The sequence below is a fragment of the Diceros bicornis genome, chromosome 25, assembly GCF_020826845.1.
Source record: "Diceros bicornis minor isolate mBicDic1 chromosome 25, mDicBic1.mat.cur, whole genome shotgun sequence".
In the NCBI taxonomy this organism is placed as follows: domain Eukaryota; kingdom Metazoa; phylum Chordata; class Mammalia; order Perissodactyla; family Rhinocerotidae; genus Diceros; species Diceros bicornis.
The window spans coordinates 39,569,627-39,593,357 of NC_080764.1; the positions used below are offsets into that span (position 1 = coordinate 39,569,627).

A 23,731-nucleotide genomic window follows, 5' to 3' on the forward strand; every position below is an offset into this window, starting at 1 on the left:
AACTGAACTCAGTGCTGGTTCCACATCTGCAATGTAACAGCTGAAAATGTCTGACTAAAATACCACTCCATACTGATGAGCCGCACTTAAATTTATAATCTCAGATCTCGAATGAATCTTTTTCACTGCCTGGCAGCCCACATTTTTTTCAATTAATTCAGTCTCCCACTCTGTTATGCATGTTTTCACCATCTTCTTTCTCCACAAACATTCAATATCTTCTCCCCCTCCTTATTCAAAGCTGATAAACTAGCTTCTTATTTCATTGAGAAAATAAAAACACTCAGAAGAGGACTACATGATCTTCCTACCACCAATTTTCCTTTAACGGCCTTCTCTCGTTACTCCTTTCCAAGGCCTACCCGTCTACTTTTGCATTAGATTCCATTCCATCCATCTATCAGACTTTAGACTTGAATTTATTCTCTGCTTGTTCCATTATCATTTTTTCCCTCTTTATTGAATTATTTCTATCATTGTATACATGCAAACACACACATATCACAGTAAAAACAAAGGACTCTCTTGATTCCCTTCACCCTTTCAGCTATTACTCCATTCTAACCTCCACTTTATATCAAAATTCCTCAAATTTTGCCTTTTCTTATTTTCTCCACTTTTGTATCTATCATTCTGTCTGAGTCCCACTTCAGTTAGGCATTTTCCCCCATTTTTTTCCATGAAACCTGCTGTCCTGAAGTCATCAATAACGTCCATCTTCATCTTGCCAAACCATTAATGAATTGTATGCCCTCATTTTGCTTCACTGTCAGCAGCACTTAACAGAGGAAATAAATTCCTTCTACTTGAAAATATTCATTCATTTGCCTTCTAAGACGTGACCTTCTCCTGATTTTCCTCCTACTTCACTGGTCGCTTCTGCTTAGTCCTTGACTGTCTCCTCCTTGACTTCCCAAAATCTACAGGTCATATTGCCCCAGGACATAGTTGTGTGCTTCTTTTCATCTCTATGTACACTCACCCTGATGTGACTTTATCTCATCCCTTGACTTCGAATACTAGAGATATGGTGATGCCTCCAAATTATGCATTCAACCCTGGATCCTTCCCCTGAGTTTCAAACTTACATATCCAATTGCCTTCATGACAGGCACTTGGATATTTCAAACATGTTCAAAACAGAACTCCTGAACTTCCTCCAAACTGACCTCTCCCTCTTATTCCCCCATCCAGTAAATGGCACATTCATACAGATACTCAGACCAAAAACCTAGTAGTTAATCTCGATTTTTCTCTTTACTCCCATATCCAATGTATTCAGCAGCAAACTTCTAAAATTGTAAATCGTATCATTTTGTTGTCTCATAATTCTCCCATAGTTTTCCCTTAAAACTAAACTCCAAACTCGTTAGAACGGCACCCAAGAATCTACATGGTCCAACTCTGCCTGTCTCTCCTCATCTGCTAATCCGCTCCCCATAACTCAGACTGCTCAAATGACAGAAATGCTCGGCTCTTCCTCAACCACATAAAGTGTTTTCTCGCTTCACGAATGTGGCAATTGCTATTCCTCCTTCGGGAACACTTTTCTTCCTTATCCTCATCTAATTTAAGCCCATATATTATTAATATCTCTGGGCAAATACAAACTACTTAGAGGGGCCTTTTCTCAGTCTCCTATCTCAAATAGCCTGCTCACTACTCTATAATTCTCTCTCTTCTTTCCCAGATAATTTTTTCTTCATAGAATTTACCACTACCAAAATTCATACATATTATTTGTTTACTGGTTTAGTTTCTGTGACCCTTCTTAGAATGTTAAGTTCCAGGAAGGTAGGAATTTTGTCTTATTTACTGCTGTATCTACAGTGCCTAGTACGGTGATAGCACATGATCTGGAATCCAAGCAAATCTGTTCAGTGAATAAATATGTTCAACATGATATAGAATATATTAAAAACAAGAGAGAAACTCATGGCTAAGGAAAATAAGACTGAACTGAATAGCTCTTTAATTGCAAGAAAAAAGGGAATTGATGCTACGTTTGAATTTTATAACTCAGCATAACTTTTGATTTTGAAAAATTCTTGTTAGAATTTGCTAAGTCATCCCTCTGGCGTTGCCTGCCTACCACCAGTAGTCAGGCTATAAATATGCATCCTTGCCCCCAGGCTATAATTTACCATTTTTGTTCATTTACGCTTAGAGGATAACCAGTGCTGGATCTTCAGGGAAAATACAGCAAGACAGACTTGATGACTTGCTGATTTTGGAGAGTAATGATGCACTTAGCGTTTTCTGAAATAGCATAGTGTTTCCAATTGTAGAAGTATTGTGTAAAATAGACAACTCATGAATAAAAAGTAATTATTATAATCAGTTGGAATAAGCTGAATCTATTTAAAAACTAAAAATAAGAAATAATTTAGTTCATGACAATACTAAAATAGAAAGTGGGAAGTTACCTTGAATATGCTGAAAGATTGTTGTTTGGCATACGTAGATTTAATGTTATGTAGAGAAAGTAAGAAATGCTATTGATTAATATAAATAACTTTATATAGTCATACACAAAATTTTGGTCAACATCTAAGTTACTGTCCACTAGTGGTTGCTGCCCAAAATCAGACATATTCAAGGCATTTGGTTAAAGGCATACTGTAAAGAAAGTTATGTCTTAAAAAGGAAAGAGAATATACGTAGATAGATCATCAAAGGGTAATTTGTATGGGAATTTAAAGTTCTTTATATGATTATTGCAACCCAAGTAGGAGAAAATAGAAATCAATCTCATTTGTAAGTTGCACATTCCACACTTAACACAGACACACAGACACACACTCTCACACACACATACACATGCATGAGATCAATCTTGTATTGATCTTTTCTGCTTGAACACAAGAGTATTTGACTTCCAAGCATTAGTAAACTCGGATTCCCCAATCAAGATAAAACATTTCAACAAATAATTTATTCCTATTTGAAATTAGCAGCATTAACACATTACCGAGTTAGCACATCCCTCAATTTCTCATGAAACAATATTGAAAAGTGGGCTTTTGTTTTCTATAATAAGAGTAGGGGATATGTTCATTGTATTTGATAAGAATATGAGCCCTGGGAACAGATGGTTGTTCTCGAGCACATCCTGCTTCAAATGACACCTTGAGATTCTACTTAAAATTCTGGCTTCCTCTTTTGCAAAAAAGAGCTAAAATTGGTGGCTCAAAAGTAGCAAACCTGATCTGGAGAGCTGGAAATTCGGCATATGGGCATTGAACCCTATGCCCTATTGTTAAGCCTCTTTTGCTTCTGAAGAGTCTAGTGTCAAGATGACCCAATTATACCCAGCCAAATGGGTGGGCTGGTGAGCCTTGGCATAAATTGTTTCCTCCTTCTCTTTATTTTTCTCACTAAATCAGGAGCCCTAAAATGGGGCTCAGGAGGCTTACCTTCAAGTCCCAACACTACTTCTCATCTACTATGACTTTTGAGTCATTTTACTCAAATGTTCCTAGGTCTCCTAATCTATAAAATAAAGGGTTCTGCATGTTTTCTAAGACAACTTCTAAAACTAAAGTTCTCATTTTAAATTACATTTCAAGTTAAATTCTTATATTCACTTAAAGTTTATTATCACTGGTTTATAACTAAGCTAATACAATAAATAATGAAATGCAAATTAAATTTGCTTTTTCAATGGTCAGTAAAAGATTACATGCATATAATAATTAGCAAATAAAAAAAGACTTTCATAGATAATCATTGAAGTAAGGTGTTCTTGATGCTGTGACCATTTAAGTAGTCAAGCATTTGATAAGCATTCATGAATATGGTGATTGTTTAATATCACAACACGGTCTTTGAAAGTTCTTACTTTTCTTCCTCATGCTGTGCAGAGCCCAAACAGCAAAATATTACTGCAACAATGAAAAGAAAGATCCTAGATGTATTTTATAATTTACCAGTTTTATTGATGGCTTCCAAAACAGCATGTATTGTGAAAGGAAATAGGCTTTACAGTCAGATGGATTTAGGTTCCAAATTCCAGCTTCATCACTTACCAGCTGGGTGACCTTAAGCAATTTAAATGCCCACCAATTAATATTAAGTTTAGGAGGGTAGAAATTCATTTCCTTCTACAGTGCTATATTCCCAGTAGGGCTTGGCATATTGTAAACTATTTGTTGGATATTTGTTGAAAAAAATGAACCTCTCAGACCTCAGTTTTTCATTAGGAATGAAGATAATAATACCCTAATGCTTTATTCTAGAATTAAAAAGGCAATTATTGTGAAAGCCAATAGTAGAGCCCATGGTATTTTGTAGGTGCTAAAAATATGCTTGTTTCTTTCCTTTACCCAGTGTAAAATAAAACTAAGTTAGGTAAAGAGTAGATATTTTTCTCAAAACTACTTATTTTACAAGCAATATTTATAAAAGCAATGAAATATGCCAATATAAAGTTTAATATCAATTAGATTTCACCATAAGGGATAAATTATGATGATAAAAAATGCTCCTTTCATTACTCTTTTATTCCTGCAATTACAACTAATGCCATCCTCTATGGACACTTTTGTATCACCTAATTTTATTAATTTCTGTGACCAGTCTCTAGAGGATACTTTTGTTCAAAGGCAAGCTGCTTTACTAGATTCCTATATCTCAAGGTCGGGGACAGGGCCTCATGTATAGCATCTGGCTGAACCATATGAAATTGCACATATTTGGCCATTTATGATGTATAGGAATAGCAATTCCATACGGTTCAACCAGTAGCTGGTCAATTAACATTTATTTTTTTGAATACAGAAATAAAACAGTAACTTTACACTTAGTTCTTAATTCTCAGCATACGTTATAGAGTTGGCCTAAGAATGATGCTCCAATATATGATTATAAATATAATATAAATAATATACTAAGATCATCAGACAAAATTTTTTGCTTTGTGATATTTGCTCTTGCATCACTGAAACTGAAACACACATGTAATTCCTTGCTTGTGTCACTTCCTTTAGATGAGATATCCCCTCCCCGCAGACCCAACAACCTTGATAATGTCCATTCCACCCAACTCCTTAGGATCCAGGTCGAATGCTACCTCCCGTATACAGCTTCCCCAGGCATGCCCTTTCTGTGCTCCCACTCTGCCCCTCTATATACATACCTCATTAGAGTATAGGTATCTATTCTTATGAGTGTGTCTCTGCTTTTACCTAATTTGAAGGCAAGCAGTTATTCAACCCCAAATTTACAGGTACACTGAAAGGATCTTTTGTTTCCCAAGGTCTTTCATTTGAAAAAAATCACTGATTTTTATGTTGGATTTCCCTTACATGTAAATCAGACTTTAAAATTTTGCAGTGCACACCTTTTCCCACATTTTACCAGAAAAAGCAAATAAATTCCTGAATTATACAAAACGGAATAATAAGAAATTTTAGGTTATGTAAAATATAAACAATATGCCAGTTGTCAGCCATGTTTACTTCATTATCATGTATTATTAAACAAACAAAGAACTTACCAGTCTCAGAAGTCCTTACAGAGAGTACGGAAGATAACTGATTGCCATGACCAAGTCTGGTATATGACCTTACAGAAATGTTATAGAGGGTGTAAGCGTTTAAGTCCCTTAAAACTATGCTTGTTGTTGAGGTGTTCTTCATAAATAAGGCATCTATATTTTTATAGAGCACTTCATATGCAACAATAATCCCATTGGGTTTCTCAGGCGGTGACCACTTCAAACTTATTTCACTTGCAGTAACATCAATAACTTCAACATCTTGAGGCGATGACTCTGGTTCTGAGGGAAGAAAACCAAATTTGAAATACATGTTTTTTTCATGCTTATTGCTTCAGACACTAAAGGCAGTAAACATGTAACCCCTATTTGCTTCTTTTTGTTAAAACTGCACCTGATAGTCTTACCATCTTCTGGAGTTCTCACAAAGATGTCATTTTCTTCAGACAAAGAACTTTCTCCAACATTAGTTGAAGCAGCCACTCTCATTTTATATTTCGTGTATTTCTTTAACCCTATAAGGACAATAGGCAATTTGTTTAAAGTCCTCAAAATAACATTCCTAGATTAGTACCATTTAACACAGGACTAGTGAAAATAATTTATTTGGGAGACTGGCTCTCTAAATCAGCTTCCTTATAATCCCAATCTTTCAAAATTCCTTGGGCTGAGGGCCTCCATGTTTATGATGTTTTAGTTCTTTCCCAAAATACTAAGGGAATGATCTGAGGCTGAAAAATAATATTTGGCACACTGCAAGGAATATAGTTGGCTTGGCACAAACACTACGTCAGCTGAATTCCTTCTGCTGATTTTCACGTACATTCATTCAAGCCTTCAATACTGAGTTACTTCAGTGTACAAGACATAAAATTCCCTGGGTTAAGTATATTCCTATGATTCTTGTGATCTGATGATTTTATTTCCTTGCGGATAAATATAGTTAAGTGAAAACACATTTAATCAAGTTATTTCTGGAAGTAATTTTCAAGATATCCATGGCAGCATGGCACAACACAATCTGGAATGATGCAACACGTGTCCTGCAGTGCTTAGGGCATAGAGGGATGCGTATTTTCCATCAGAACGGGAATGTTAAAAACAACAACAGCAACTTTTTTCTACCTGTTATGAGAAAGCTGTTATCTATAGTAGTCATCTGGAATGCTCTGTTTGTATCCAGTTCCATTGCATAAATTGTATAATGAGTTATTTTTCCATTGGGATATTCTGGAGGATCCCAATATAACAAAATAGATGAAGAACTAATATTTTTATAGTTTATAATTTGAATGGAGCTTGGCACTTGAAAAGAAGAATGCACAATTAATACGCATGAAAGGAAAAGTTACTACAATGTGCAAGAGCAATATCTGCAGGTAATGGTTTCAAAGGAAACGCATGCTTACCTTGCTCACTTGTCCTAACACTGAGAACCGTTGGTGGTCCTTCTCCCATGATGGTGAAAGCAGATACACTAATGATGTGTTCAGTGAAAGGTGCAAGTCTCCTGATAACGTAGGACAGCTGTTCAGCAGCAATGTCAGTGATAGACCGATTTCTTGTAGCTCCTATTTGAAATCAGTTTTTTTAAAAAAAGATGTTTGGCTTCACAGTCAAAACTACTTTTGCCCACACAATGAAATCTTAAATCTGATTTCACATTATTCATTAATGTCTCTACGTACTCCTTGATATGAAAGGTAGATATATAACTAATAATAAATATGCTGAATATCCCCCAACAATATCTATAAACATTTTGTGCTCATACTATAGTTTTGCTAGTTGTTATACACTATCCTGGAACACAAGATTCATGTTTTGAGAAAAGGGAGAGTGGCTAGGTATTTTTTTTGAAAAGACAATTAGGCAATAACATCAAATTGAAATATTGTAAGTGAATGCTAGGTTATTGTATAAAAATTATAGAAATGAGACTTTCATTTGGACTCAAAATTTCACCCTACCTTTACTAAAGGTACTTTGCTTTCAAGCAAGCATGCTTGGATAAATGATACATAAATACGTCTGAACAAGGATTTCAAATAATGTTAGATTTTTAAATTTATTTAGAACTTGCACTTCCAACAATGTTAACCAGCAAGTAGGCCAAACTTGAAGTATTGAAGGGAACATCTGCATCAGGAATTGCGGGCCTGTTAATTTTTAGTGTTGCCCCCAGTGGATCAGTAAATGAAACAAACATATACAGAAATGTAATGTGATACTTTTGACTAATTTTACCAACAATAAAATAATATAACACTTTTAGCTTGGAATGGGACAAATATCAAATCAGAGAAAAGGCACTGAAAAAACAAATTCTTCTCACTTACCATTTTAGAAAAACCAGAGAGATAATTTAGATCTGTGTCGTCTAACCAAGTATTTTTAATTTGCTCTATGTGACATTCCCCTTTTAGAAACAATAAGATCGATTGACCCTGAAGAGCAAGTGTATACACTAATGACATCACCACGTCCTTGGGTCACCTACACCTGTTTATCACCCCATGCACTGGAGTTGTAACTTTCTGACCTATTTACCTTTAGTGACATTTGAAAACCTATTAGTCAAAAGCTGCAGAGAGTGCAAGGCTTGTAAATGATTTGAAGATATGTTAATCCCTTCCCATCACACCTGCTTTGGCAACTGTAATAACTGATTGTCTATGCAGCTTGGCTAGAGACTCTAGGGTGCTACTTTGTCTGCAAGGAAGGTCAAATGGGTTAGGAGGGGCCAGCTCCTGCCTGTGTGGCATTTCCATTTGCTGCATGAGGTTATCCGACAGTTAAAGAAGAAAAAAATCTGACTCTAGCCCATGAACCATTAATAATTTGGTTGAACTCTGAGCTAAGGTTCATATCTGTGCTAGCTAGTCCTGGTGGCTTAAATATACTTCATAGAACATAAAAATGTACCCACCAACTGTTGAATACTGGTCTTCAGCTCTATTCCTTGCAGGAAAGTTATGATGTGGATGACTGTGATAAATAACTGAAGCAAGCGAGTACAGGTCAGAAGACATCTCTGCTGAACCCTCAAATAATCCCGCCATTGACTCTACTATGTTCACAGTTTCTGGAGTAAGGGAGTCGTTTATATACTGTAATTAAAAATAGATATTTACAAAGACCATTTGTGACAGCTACACTTAATAATGGCTTCACTCAAGTACTAGTTTAAAAAACTAGTAATTTTGGAGTCACACTTTTTTTTAAACATAATATTATTTCCATGACTATTGTCTTCATTACATTCCAAGATGTCATTCTGAAGCTACTAAAATCCTGCATCATTGTAATAACACATTGTGATCACTCCTACATCTTAAGAGACCAATAACGTATGGTGGGAAGAAGTAGATATTTGTTTTTGACTTGAGTTAGTTTCTTTATGGTAAAATTAGACACAGTCATGCAAAGGTTTCATGACTAAAATATCTTAACTGCTCACACCAAAAAGGTAAGTGTTCTAGGCAAACTGCCTTATTAAAATGTGCTTTGCTTTGCTATCTACACGTCCTCCTTTGTATACCAGGTGTGACAGGCCTGCATGCCTGCATTACTGACACATGTCAATAATAATTTATAATCGAGTGAAGTTACAGACATGAATAAAACTGCATGGCAATGGTTTTCAAACAGAGTTCATGGCAGACCTGTCCCAGGCTCTGGACCTAAGGAATATTTTAAGTAACTGTGATTGTTCCTGGATCCCATAACGTACTTCATACATGTCAAGTTCACCAAAATGGTGAATACTGAAGTGAAAACATCATGAGCAGATTACAGATATATACAGTGGAAGTTTATGTTGGGACAACAGGATGACTCTCTTCCTTCTCCCGCCCCACACAGCATAACTGATTGAAACAGAACGAGAAACGGGTGTTTTGGCCAAATAATATTAGATATTTTGTGTAGATTGTCAACCTTGGAAATGAGGCTAAACATTAATCAAAGAAAATGTTGCCTGAAGAAACTTAATCATCAAATGCGATGTGTGGACTTTGGATTCTAATTAGAACACATCTACCAATGTAGGTTTTGAAGGTAATCAGAGAAATTTGAACATGGTCTAGTATTAGACGATACCAAGACAATATTAGCAATGTTGTTATTTGTGGTAATGGAAGTATTGAATGAATTAAAATGTCCATGTTTTTTAGAGACTCATACTTAGTTAGGCATGTAGAAGCAAAACAACTTGAGGTCTGTAATTTATTTTAAAATACATACATTTTAAAATACAGCAGCAACAACAAGGAGAGACAGCTGAGGCAAGAACGGTAGAATGTTGGCAATTACTGAATCTAGGTGATGGATAAATGGGGGCCCATTATACTCTTTTCTCTACTTTTGTACCTGTTCAAAATTTTCCAAAATAAAATAATTTTGAAAAAAAGAAAATGTTGCATGAACTACTATCTTTCTGGTGAACTGTTTTTCAAGTTCCACTTCAAACTCACCTCCAAAATCCTTTCTTTAAAAAAGAAAATTATTTTATTCCTTCTCAGGAATGCTCTTGTATCCTCAGAATTTATAATTACTTCACAATACAAGTTTTATTTATTTATAAGTTTTGGTATGCCTGTCTTTTAATTATCTTATATGTTTTTGGTTGTCTTTACTCCTAGAGCCAAAAACAAGTTTTTAATTCTTTATTAACATAAAGCACTTAGTATTTTTTTAAAAAAATTGTAGATGCTCAAAAAAAAAAATCTCAGGAAGGCAAGAAATTTTAAGATAGTTTACTTATTTATCTACAAAGCCAGGTCTTTTAAATATTAACTTTTCTGAGAGATAAAAGAATGGAAAAAAGATCCAAGGAAATCTCTAGTTCTCCAAATGATATTTATAAAGTAAAATTATCTAAATCTTGTTATGTCTTTAGCGTGAAAAGTATTGTGATGAAAAGCAGGGGGACACCTATAAGATTTACTCTAAAAATGTTGTAATAAAGAACTCCAGATAGGGAACTCTGTATAGGGACAAACTAAAGATCTTCTATCTGCCAACAGCACACCAGCTCTGCCTCCACAGGGAAATCAGGCGGGGCATGAATCACAAACACAATTCAGAGATGCTCTGGTATTCCAGTCAATAGTTTAATGTCCAAACCACACAGCTGTTTCCACTATCAATCAGCCAACCTTTGAGAATCTATTGCATACAAAGCACTATAGAAGGTACAATGAGGTAGTACAAAGAATTTCCCCCAGAGCTATGATTTTTGCATTAGATGTCTCAATATTTTATACCCATGTCAGATATATTATTCAGAGTTAAACCATGGTAGCCCATCAATTAACTAAGTTAAGCATCTCTGTTGATAAACTACTGTTTCAACTTAAGAGTTGACCTGAGTAATTTTGACTATCTGAATTCCTCCCAAATTCTGGTATTCATTGAAAAGACCCTCCCCAACTAGGGGAATGATTTGACATTAGTTTCATAACAATCCAGAATATTACCAATTATCACCAAGTGTGCCATGTCGTGAATGTTTCTAATACTTTGCCTCTTTAGGTTTTAGGTTTTTCAAAGGATGAAAAAGAAATAATTTTAAGAAGAAAAATGATGGGAAAGAATCAGAACTTAAGAGAGTAATGGGAAGGGGCTGAGAGAAAGAAGCAAGAGTGGAAATGAGCAAAATTGAAAGGAAAAAAGGCCCATTGCAACTCTCAAAAGTTTTGGACTCATTGAGTTAGGCCAGGGTTCTCCGCCTCAGCACTACTGACATTCTGTGTTAGATAAGTTTTTGTTGTAGGGAGCTGTCCTGTGCGTTGTAGGAAGTTTAGCAGCACCCCTGGTCCCCACCCACTAGAAGCATCTTCCTAGTTGTGACAATGAAAAATGTCTCCAGATATTGCCAAATGTCTCCTGGAGAGCAAAATCACCCCCGGTTGAGAACAATTGAGTTAGGGAAAGCCACAATTCATCAACATGAAAGGCCTCTCATACGCTACCCAGGAATCTTTGGAATTTATGTGAAAAGAATTAGAAGTCTTCAAAGTTAAGTTCCTAATCCACCTGAATAAACCAACCTAATTCTACATGTAATAATCTTCTTTTTAGCCAATGTGATTTTACTGAAAAAAAAAAAAATAACCCTAATATATCTATCAATTTAGACTCACTGGAAGTCTGCTGAATTGAATTAATGAAAAATTTGACTTATTCTTAAGAAATGCTTCTATATTTTATTATAGACTATGACATGATTTGTGCTATGTTGTCAAGCAGTGATAAAAAGAAAAGTTTGCAATTAGCATATGCTTGGAAACCTCCTAACGGATACTGTATCTTTCTGCACATTATTTGGGTGACAAATCCTTAAGGCTTGATTCTGTTTATGTTCCTAATGCTCAATAAAGTAAACTTATCTCAAGCCTTCCTAAACTACTCTCAAGTCCTGTCCTCAGCCTCATTCTGTAGCAACTGGCCAAGCATTTAGCTGGCTTTCTTCTCCTGTTCACCAGTGACAAACATTGATATGCTTGAGAAATACGTTGGACGAAAAGACGTAACAGTACAAATCTCAGAAATTTGTAACACTAGGCAGTAAGACGGTATCCTCGGGGAGAAAATGTCCCAGAGTTCTACTAGAAGGACAAGTACAGGATGAGACCTGAGTTTGAAATTCAACTAAAGAACAGTCCATCAAGAGATGACTTTAGGGTTTTCAGGCTTCAGTCTCAGTGGAATAAGTCTCCCAAAGAAATTAATTTTATTATTTGCATTGATAGAAGTAGAAAATTTACACCAAAGGAGAAAAATAATTCTGCTCAATCTGGCTCTAGTCAAACTACATATGGAATAGTGTGTTCAGCTGAGTAAGGGGCTCACTGACAAACTCGAAAATATACACAGGAGAGTAATCAACAATATGCAGAGCCTAGAAACCATGACTGATAAGAAACTGAGGATGTTAAGCCTTAGGGAAACCATGACCATTGTGTTCAAATGACAAAAATTTAAATCATTGTGTATTGTTGTCACTACTGGGAAGACTAACATTTAAAGCTACTATGTGTCAAATTTAGTGCTAAATACTTTTCCCCATGTGATATCACTTCATTATAGCCCAGAGAGAAAGATATTATTATCTTCATTTCACAGTTATCTGTTCAAGTTCACAAAACTAGTCATAGCAGAGGTATATTGGAACACATTTCTCACGTTGCAAATCCCAAAGTCAGAGCCACTATAATCTATTGTGCGGGTCTAGAGAGGAGAAATGGAACAAACTAGTAAACATTAGAGGACAAATATTTCAGTTCAAAACAGTTAAAAAACAGGGTAGTTTCTTATTCATCTATGCATTTTCTGGACCTAACACAGTGCCTGGAACTTTACAGTTACTTAGTAAAAACACGCCTGTGAGACCATAGAGAAGAATGTTTTAAAGCTTATACGATAGGAGCTGCTTTTGTGGTAGTGAACACCCTATTAGCAGAGCTGATCAAATATTTTGGCAGAGGCTGGATTTCCAATCATTTATCAGGCCTATTGTAGAAGAGATTCATGTATAAGTTTGGAAGTTGAAATAAAAGTCTTCAAACTCTGAGATTAAATTTTCTAATGTATTTTTTTTCAAATATTTGTTTAAATATTGAAAGTAAAATCTTATACATATTTCAGCATGCTTAAGTAACTCCTATTTATTGATAAATAAATAAATCCTGAGAGGTCACTAGAAAAAATTTTCAATAAGGGTGATGAGATGAGATCAAGCCGCAGCATAGGGTGATTATATTTTAATCCTTTTTTTTAAGTTTCATCATCATGAGATATGCACATGGCTAAAGAAAGCAAGAGGTGATGAAGGATTTACAATGGAAATAACAGTTCCCTGTCCATACTTTTCCAACTCCAAATCTTACTCTCCAGAAGCAACACTTTTTTTGAGACTTTGGGGTAATTTATTTATTTATTTTTAATTGAGATATAATTGACATATAACATGATATTACTTTCAAATGTACAACATAATGATCTGATAGTTTTTAGAAGCAAAACTTTTAATCATTTCTGTTTTCAGTTCTTATGGCATTTACTTCTAATATTACTAAATAATATGCTAATACTGCTTTGTTAAGACTCACTTATTTTAGACAGTATCTACTGACTTTCTGCTAGGATATGAGGGCTTAGATTACTTAAATAGATACATACTCACTTTCCCCATCTGTCCTTAATTCTTATTTGGTTACTTTTATAATTTAAGTAATATTTTTAAATCTGGAAGGATTATTCTAACAGACATGTGAAATATAAAATAGTGGGCTGGGTGGGTGGGGTGGACAGCCTCTCAGGTGGTCCCCCCCGTTATCCCTGCCTCCTGTTGTTCGTGCTTTTGTATAATTCCCTCCTCTTGGGTGGGAACTGTGATTTCCATCTAACCAATGGAATAAGGCAAAGGTGATGGGATATCACTCCCATGATTACATTACATTATATAGACTCTCCTTGCTGCCTTGATGAAGTAAATGGCCATGTTGGGAAAGTTCTTGTGGCAAGAAACTGTGGGAGACCTCTATGAGCTAAAGCTAAGAGTAGTCTCCAGTCAAAGAACCAGCAAGAAGCCAAGGCCCTCAGTTCTACAGTCAAAAGGAAATTAAATATGCCAAAAATCTGAGTGAGCCTGTAAGTGGATTCTTCCCCAGCCAAGCCTCCAGATGAGAACACAGCACAGTCAGCCCCTTTATTGCAGCCTTATGAGACCCTAAGCAGAGAACCCATCTGGGCTGTCTGGACTCCTGACCCACAGAAACTGCGAGATAATAAATGTGAGTTGTTTTAAGCTTGCTGCAAATTGTTACACGACAATTAAGTTTGTGGCAAATTGTTATACAACAATGGAAAACTAATGTAGTCAGATAACAACAATAGTCCAGGCAAGAGACTATGCAATCCTGAGCTGGGGTAGGGACACAGGAATAAAATATAGATGTATGAAGGTCACATTTTGGAGGTAGAAATAACTGGCCTTAACATTGAGTGGCTATTGAATGCTAAATATAACCAAAGTCAGAGGTAACCCCAAGGTTTCAAGCCTTCATGACAGGAGGACAGAGAGGATAATGGTGTCATTATCCAAAAAAGAAACATCAGGCATATAAAAACACCATAAAAGCCTTCCAAACACTTAGACAATGACCTTCAGGTCAGAGATCTATGGGGCGCCCAGTCCAAGGGGTTCTAAGGGAATTCTAAGCCTGTTATCTGGTATCTAGGCTTCAAGTCAGCCTCTCTCCAGGCCTTGTTCTTGACCACTGAAACTAGTAATTGCCTGGACAGACTTTCTTCCTTTGTATGCTACGGGAACATTCACAGGTCCCCATCACTGTCCCAGGATCTCAGTCTAGTATGTGTTCCTCAACCCAACTTCATCTCCTCCTTCCAATAATGAACCAAGTTCTGTTATCCCAAAAAGGATTTTTGTTTTGTTTTGTTTTATGGGGGAAAATGAGTTTAGATGTGATGAGCCCTGGCAGAACCTCCCCACAAATGGTTGTAATTAGGAATGCAAGAGTCAGAGAGAAAGATCACCGTGGAGAGAAAAACAAAAGAGTCATGCAAATGGGAAGCAGTGATTGAAACTTTGAGATCACTAAAAGAAAGGGTAATGAGATGGCTGAAAACAGAACCCTCCGGAATACCTTTATCGTGAAGGAGTTAGAAAATTGTAAAAGAAAGAGCTAGCTTTTTTATCTTCTTCGTTTTTCATTGCACAAGGCCAAAATTGTGCAAAGTCATAGTATATGAAAGTGGAGGAAGCATCAGGGAAAAAAAGCTGGAGACTGGGGACAGAGAGATGGATTTTAGAGGAGACAAGGAAGATGAGGACAGTTAAAAACATATAACCACCTTATTTGACACTTAGGAGGTCACTGGTGACTTCTAACAAGATCCAAGGATTTAAAGAATTCTTGAGACAGGGTGTGGAGGCTACACTGGGAGAAGATAAAGAATGAATGGAAGGAAAGAGTCTTATCCTGTAACAAAGTCAAGGAAAAGGATAATAAATGAATACACTAACCCAGAGGTTTTATCTTTTATCTCCTTTACTTCTCACTCTGTAAGGTGGGTATATGAATCCCACTTTAAAAATGAGGCTACCACATCTCCAAAAGTTGATTTGTCCAAGGTCTAAGAGCTAGAAAAGGGCTGAGCCAGGGCTAGGACCCCAGTCCATTTGGTTTTAGAGATTCTGCCATATCTGTCTCCCTACATTAACCTCTTAAAAGGTTAACCTCTTGAACCCAAACACCAGTTACATGGGGAAGCAGACATATCAATAATGGGCCTGATCTAATGAAGAAAGATAACATTATAGAAATAAAGAGAAGTATAATGTCTCCTCTTATTGAGAGATGGTAAGGAAACTAACATTGAGTGTCAACTAGGGTGAAAGGTCCAAAGTCATGATTAATAATTACAGCAGCTCACAATTATTTAGCACTGCACTTACCACATGCTGGGTATAGTTCCAAGCTCTTTACATACATTAAGTCCTCATTAACAACCCTCTGTTATACAGGCTCTTATAATCCCTATCTTAGAAAAGAGGAAACTGAAGTTCAGAGAGGTCAGACCAATTTCCCCAAGGTTAAACCATCAGTAAAGGCAAAACGAAGGTTTAAACCCAAACATTCTGTCTCCTAGGTCACGCGCTTAACATCTCTGCTGTACAGCCCAGTAAGCAACCAAATGGGGTTATAAACTCAGATTTGCATGCTTCCAAAGCTCATGTTCTCTCTACTATGTCACAGGGGTTCCAGACTGTATAGACAGGTGCAGAATTACAAGGAAGCCTTTCTAGAACCCCTTAGTTTCAAGAGAAAAAGAGGTGTGGCTGGCCATTCAATAGATGTCATTAGCGGAAGTGGGAGACCTGTCACCTAGTCCTAAAAAAGTGAAATATCTAATTTAAGGCCTTCTCAGCCTGAGTTGTCAACTAAAGTATCAGAGAAAGCATAACTCAAAATCTTTTGCAGAGAGGAAAGGAGTCAACATTAGATTAAAATTTAACCCTGGGCTGGAGATGTCAAACAACTTGGAGTAACAAATCCTGGGTTGCCAGAGTACATGGAGCACATAGCAAGGTCAACTTTTAGGTAGATGCCAGAAATAGCGGAAGGCTGGGCTGAGAAGTAGAGTGAGCAATATACATGGGGAAAAACAACAGCACAGCTAGAAGAAGCAGTGATTCTGAAATTACACAATGTTATAAACCAATATGACCTCAATAAAATAATTGAAAATAAATACATTAATACACAAAAGATTAAAAAAAAAAAAGAAGAAGAAGTAGTGATTCTGGACCAAAACAGTTGGAAAGCCAACTGAATAACCATCAGGTAGTGCCTCCAAGGCCCAGTGATTGCTGCATCACTGGTCCCTAGTACGTTTATTTCTCGTGTGCCCCAGGAGCAGTCAGTATCTGGAGATGACTAGTCTAGAGGCTCAGAGGGACCTTGCAGGTGAACAGGGTGAGGTGAATGAAGACAGTGAAGGAAATCAGTGTTGCCTGAACTTCCTTACAGAAACAAAGGGGAAAAACAAGACTTCCAGTGTGAATAGAAGTAAGCACTCTGTCCTCTTATTTTATACCTATGAAATGACTTCATCTCTTTTATTTGGTTATTTGATTTCTTTACTCAGATATACTTTGTTTGTTTTTCAATGAGGCAGCTTTGAGAAATGCAGCTTCCTATGACTAAACAGGACAAATCATTTGTCAACAACAGCTACTAAAGTTACAGTGTCTTTCATTGGCAACTGTTCCAAATTTCAGGCATAGCCTGAGAAGGAGTATTTAAATCATAACAGGAGTTTCCAAACAATTTAACTTAATTACCATAATAATATTCACTTATGGAAGTACCTTTAGTCCTGCCTAATTGCTCAATTAAGATTTTTCATACGCTGAAAAAGAATAATGGCACTTAACTAATAATATATGTCCTAAAATGAAATATGATTGAGCTAGACTATCAACAGGGCCTAAATTCACTTCACTTTGTACTGTGAAGCCTGTTAAATATTTTGTTTGAATGCTGGCAAATCTTCCAAGTTATGAGGGCTGGAACCAAGTAGAACGGGCTCACCAAGACGTAAATGAAAGTGCAATACCTCATCTTTTCCTGTGAGCAAAGTATTTTCCAAAATTGCTCCTGTCTCTGAGACCAGTACTTTCACTCGATATTGGTTAATGACTCCATTTGGTTGTCGTGGTTTCTTCCAAGTAATTCTTATTTGTGTGGCTTCTACTTCTGCAAGTTGTAGATCAAATATTGCACCTGGAACTGAAAAAGAGGATAAGGAGGGGGAAGTTTAAAAATACGCTTTTGTGCTCTTGGGTTGGAAGAATTAACATAGTTAAGATGTCCATACTTCCTAAAGCCATCTATAGATTCAATGCAACCCTATCAAAGTTCCAACAACATTTTTCACAGAAATAGAACAAAGAATCCTAAAATTTATATGGAACAACAAAAGACCCCGAATAGCTAAAGGAATCCTGAGAAAAAAGAACAAAGCTGGAAGTATCACACTCCCTGATTTCAAAATATACTACAAAGCTATAGTAACCAAAACAGCATGGTACTGGCACAAAAACAGACACACAGATCAATGGAATAGAATCGAAAGCCCAGAAATAAACCCACACATCTATGGACAGCTAATCTTTGACAAAGGAGCCAAGAACATACAATGGAGAAAAGAAAGTCTCTTCAACAAATGGTGTTGGGAAAACTGGATAGCCACATGCAAAAAAATGAAAGTAGACCCTTACCTTACACCATACACGAAAATTAACTCCAAATGGATTAAAGACTTCAATGTAAGACCTGAAACTATGAAACTTTTAGAAGAAAACAGAGGCAGTATGCTCTTCGACATCGGTCTTAGCAACATATTTTCAAGCACTATGTCTGACTGGGCAAGAGAAACAATAGAAAAAATGAACAAATGGGACTACATCAAACTAAAAAGCTTCTGCACAGCAAAGGAAACCATCAACAAAACAAAAAGACAACCTAACAATTGGGAGAAGATATTTGCAAACCATACATCTGATAAGGGCTTAATCTCCAAAATATATAAAGAACTCATGCATCTCAACAACAAAAAAACTAACAACCCAATTAAAAAATGGGCAAAAGACCTGAACAGACATTTCTCCAAAGAAGACATACAGATGGCCAACAGACACATGAAAAGATGTTCAAAATCATTAACTATCAGGGAAATGCAAATCAAAACTACAATGAGATATCACCTCACGCCCGTCAGAATGGCTATAATTAACAAGACAGGAAACAACATGTGTTGGAGAGGATGTGGAGAGAAGGGAACTCTCATACACTGCTGGTGGGAGTGCAAACTGGTGCAGCCACTATGGAAAACAGTATGGAGATTCCTCAAAAAATCAAAGATAGAACTACCATATGATCCAGCTATTCCACTGCTAGGTATTTATCCAAAGAACTTGAAAACACCAATGCGTAAAGATACATGCACCCCTGTGTTCATTGCAGCGTTATTCACAATAGCCAAGACTTGGAAGCAACCTAAGTGCCCATCAAGGGATGAACGGATAAAGAAGATGTGGTATATATACACAATGGAATACTACTCAGCCATAAGAAATGATGAAATCCAGCCATTTGTGACAACATGGATTGACATTGAGGGTATTATCCAAAGTGAAATAAGTCAGAGGGAAAAGGTCAAATACCGTATGATTTCCTTCATTAAATAGTAGATAATAACAGCAATAAACAAACACATAGAGACAGAGATTGGATTGGTGGTTACCAGAGGGGAAGGGTGGAGGGAGGAGGGCAAAAGGGATAATTCGGTGTGTGGTGATGGGTTGTAATTAGTATTTGGGTGGTGAACATGATGTAATCTATGCAGAAATAGAAGTATAATGATGTACACCTGAAATTTATACAATGTTATAAACCAATGTTACTGCAATAAACAAAAAATTAAAAAAATAAAAATACGCTGTCAAATTTTTAAAAATTCTCTAAATTCTTAGCTCTTAAGATATGTAAGCAATTCTCTTACAAAATCGACTAAAACAATTTACTAATTTATTAACAATTAAATATGTATGAGATTCTTTAAATATACAGATATTTAAAGTTAAATTTCTACAGATTGTTCTCAAAATGTACATAAGAAATAGAATAACATAGAATAATTTCCCCAAATCAAAATGTCATAACATTCATTCAAAACAAATTAATTAATAAAAATAATTTCCCAGAGAAAGTTGTTTATGGGTGATTAATGCCCAGTAGAAATCTTAAAGGCTTTATAAAAATTGTAACAACATATCAAAAAACAATAACCAATTGTTTGAGGACTTTGAATATTTCATTGGAAATGTAGTTGGTAAATTCAATTAGGCCATCTTTTAATTTATTATGTGAAATTGTTTGAAGAGTTGATTGATGTTTGTCTGCTGATTTTGCAAATTAATTACACGAGTCTCAAACTTCCAGTGCCTTCACTCTTTGTAGTAGTGAAAAAAAAGAAGGAAAAAAAAAATTGGTTTAAGATAAAGCACCAAGTACTTACAACAAATTCTAGTCATAAGTCACCAAGAGCAACACCTAGGAGCCCCCCCAGTGCCTCAGGAATACTGGACCAAGAACAAACGTGCCCTGGGCTTCTGTCCACGCTTAGTTCACGCTCACTGTGTGATTATGAACAGCCAGTTGACCCCTTCACCTTTCGTTTCCTTATCTATAAAATGGGTGTAATTGTATCTTTCCTATTACTATACCAGGTTACTGTAAGGAACAAATAGTTTAAGAGAATTTATAAATGTTAGTTCAAGAAGAGAAAATGTGACAAAAATATCGTCCCTTATGATTAGGATGTAACACATTAAATTCATTACCCTCAGCTGAGATATTTCACAGTAGTATAGGTTTAGCAAATTACAGTCGGAAGAGAGATACTTTAGTGGTATAATACAAATGAAAAATGACTCCATCCCTCTTAAGATAACAGAAAAGAATAGAAAATTAATGTCACAACTACTATAAATAGTGAACCTAATTATGCTTACGTTAACCATGTAGTAAACTATGTGGAGTTTTCATCCAATAGATTAAGAGATTTATTTTTCTTTGACTCTATGAAGTAACCAATAAAAAAGCCCCCTAGATACTATAACAATATAAATATTTCTAAATGTATGTTGAATAGTTAATGGCTAGATGGATGAATAAGTCGTTCTGACCAAAGGGCATATTATTTGATTATTACAGTCAAGATTCTACTGTCCAGTATGGGTAATACCTGTGCTAAAAACTGGGAGATAAACATATCATGGATACATCTATAATTTGCTAATTCTTTGAATCTCCTTTTATAAAAACATTTCAGTACATCTCTATATGGAAGGATAATTCTTTAGATTGATTTCCCCACAGGGGTTCCAATATAAAGGAAAAGCACAGTTTGACCTTTGAAGGATGGAGGAAGAGTTCTAAATTAGGACCCCACAATCACTGACTGAGTCATTGATCATTCAACAGACTGAGCACTCATCATACACTCACTGTTCTAGGCACTTAAGGATAGAGGGAGAAACAAGACAGATAAAGTCCTTTGCACAAGTCACATCTCATACAAATTTTATTTCAATAACATACATTGTTCCTAAAGCTTATGTTTCTATCACCTTATTTACCAATGCCTATTTTTCAAAAGCAAAGGAACTTTCCAATTAACCTTGTAGTGTGTAAATTACACAGCCATTTAAATTGTAAAGCTCCCGTTCCACCTTTCTTGTACATTTTATTTTGGGGTCACTATGCAGATGAAACCTTAGTCAGTATTGCATAACATAAATCATAGAAGAGATCTGGCATTTTTCCATCTAATTTGAATTCTCATGTAGAATCTCAACTGAAGAAGCCAGTTTAATGACTACATTGATCTTATTAATTAGGCAACTAAACCCTGCCTCCTATTAAATAAGTAAAATGGTCAGTTTCATTTGATGCAATATATTAATGTAGCAAGATACCAAAAATTACCCAGTACAACAGAAAAATACATATATTTTACTGTCTCTCATTTTGTTAGCCAAACCTAAGACTAGTAGCAGACATGGTTTCTCTATCTTCTAATTTATAAGATATTTTTCAACATAACTTAATGAGTATTGCCCCATGACACTAATGCCTAAAATTACAATCCAAGTAAAGATTAAGTGGTTCTATGTTACCCTAAAAATGTACCCAAACTTGTGTAAGAATGACTGTAAACTTATCTCTTTTTTTAATGAAAGAATAAGCTTAAGAAATAAAGGAAATGGAGTAGACAGCATCATGTCTTGTCTTTAGAAAGATACTTGATCTGTTACACCATAAATTCTTATGGGGAAACCAGAGAAGTGTGGATTAGATCAAACTCCTTTAATATTGATACCAAATTAACTAAAGAAAATCAACACACAAGGCAATTATTCACGGTTTCGAATCAATTCTGAGGGTGTTGTCCACAGGGACTACCTAAGAATCACTCTCAAGTCAATACATCTATAAATTTTACTAATAAATGAGAAACAGAGTAGACACATGATTGGCAAAAAATATCCAAATGATTTGAAGTTTTCAAATGAAAAACTATTTTAAAAAATGAAATGGAGACAAATGGCATCAGAGTAAAGAAAATACATTAAAATAATTTTGCTATTATCTAGCAAATTCAACTTCCATTAGAAGTGCATTTTGAAAAAAATCTATTAAAAAATAAAAGTCATACAGAATGCTGAAAAACACAAAGTTGACAGTCTCTCAGTGATTTCCCTGCAAACATTTTACCACTATTTGCAGAAAGTAGCAAGTTAAAATCACTGAGGACAAACTCTTTATATCCATAGTCTATTCATGAGGGAGTAAACATGGATTTCAATACTTTGTTTGCTTTTAAGAAATGATGCTAACCTCCTTAAAAGATATTTGACACTATGACAGAAAAGTTTTACAGGATATAGAAGCAACAAAGTTTACTTAAGATTTTTTTAACGCCCATACAAATAATAAGAAAATATTGTTGCCTATAATGTATTCAGCACCATTGTCTCATTTTGGAATAGGCAGCTCTACAACATATTGTAACACTAGAGATTATTAAACTATCAACTTTTTCCAAAATCACCTCTTCTTAATGCCTATGTAGAAATCTGCTCAGTTGGGGCCGGCCCTGTGGTGTAGCAGTTAAGTGTGTGCGCTCCGCTATTGGCAGCCCACGTTCAGATCCTGGGGCATGCACCAATGCACTGCTTGCCAGGCCATGCTGTGGCGGCATCCCATATAAAGTGGAGGAAGATGGGCACAGATGTTAGCCCAGGGCCAGTCTTCCTCAGGAAAAAAGAGGAGGATTGGCATGGGTATTAGCTCAAGGCTGATCTTCATCACAAAAAAATAAAATAAAATAAAGAAGTCTGCTCGGTAAAATATTAAGGGATATGTAGGAACCTTATGAAATATATAAGATAACTGCTATGACAACATGATGTTGATTTTGTTTGATAATCAAAGTAGACTATGGACCATAACATTCTCATTGTTAATGAAACCAGCCCAATTATAATGCGATAGCACATATCATTTTCTATGAGGCCAATTCAACATTTTTCTCTGAATATCTGGAGATTTGTTAGAATCCCAGTTGTTTTAAAAGACATTAATTTAAAAGCTGGTCCTAATTAATTTTTAACTAGACTGTAGACTACTTTTAAAAGTGGAGAAGAAAATAGAGTAACTTCAGTTAGAATACAAAGAACTCTGTTGTATTAATGAATGAAAAGGAATAATCTAAAATTAAGATATCAATTTTAATTGAAAGTTTATAGTTCTAATGAGTTACTAGATTGTTCTTATATAGTTTAAAGATTCTTTTATTGCAAAGTTTTAATTAGTGGGACCAGGATTAATTAGTGTTGTCAGAGTAGATGCTACATTCACTGCATTTGCGAGCATTCCGCTGAAGCCCTCGTAAGGCTGAACTATCCCCCGAGAACTCTATGGAGCAGGGCTGGCATGCAGAGGCAAGAACCATGCCACTCCTTCCCTTGTGGAGCCCACTTGTTACTAGTGTGTCCTCCTGAGAGCCGCCTGGACGTGGTCTACATGAAGAGTAGCTCAAGAAGGCAGCAGGATAAAACTCAGGGTAAATTCCTTG

General features: G+C 35.8%; 1 protein-coding gene across 1 annotated transcript in view; it reads right to left on the reverse strand.

The window, feature by feature from the left end:
• PTPRQ (protein tyrosine phosphatase receptor type Q) overlaps nucleotides 1-23,731 on the reverse strand; it is a 201,341-nt gene that overhangs the window by 159,808 nt on the left and 17,802 nt on the right. Inside the window, exons 9-14 of the mRNA XM_058568724.1 lie at nucleotides 17,645-17,817; nucleotides 8,427-8,607; nucleotides 6,907-7,068; nucleotides 6,623-6,802; nucleotides 5,905-6,012; nucleotides 5,498-5,779 (exon numbers count right to left, since the gene is read on the reverse strand). Of these exons, the coding sequence (XP_058424707.1) occupies nucleotides 5,498-5,779; nucleotides 5,905-6,012; nucleotides 6,623-6,802; nucleotides 6,907-7,068; nucleotides 8,427-8,607; nucleotides 17,645-17,817 (1,086 nt within the window). The remainder of the gene's footprint in view (nucleotides 1-5,497; nucleotides 5,780-5,904; nucleotides 6,013-6,622; nucleotides 6,803-6,906; nucleotides 7,069-8,426; nucleotides 8,608-17,644; nucleotides 17,818-23,731) is intronic.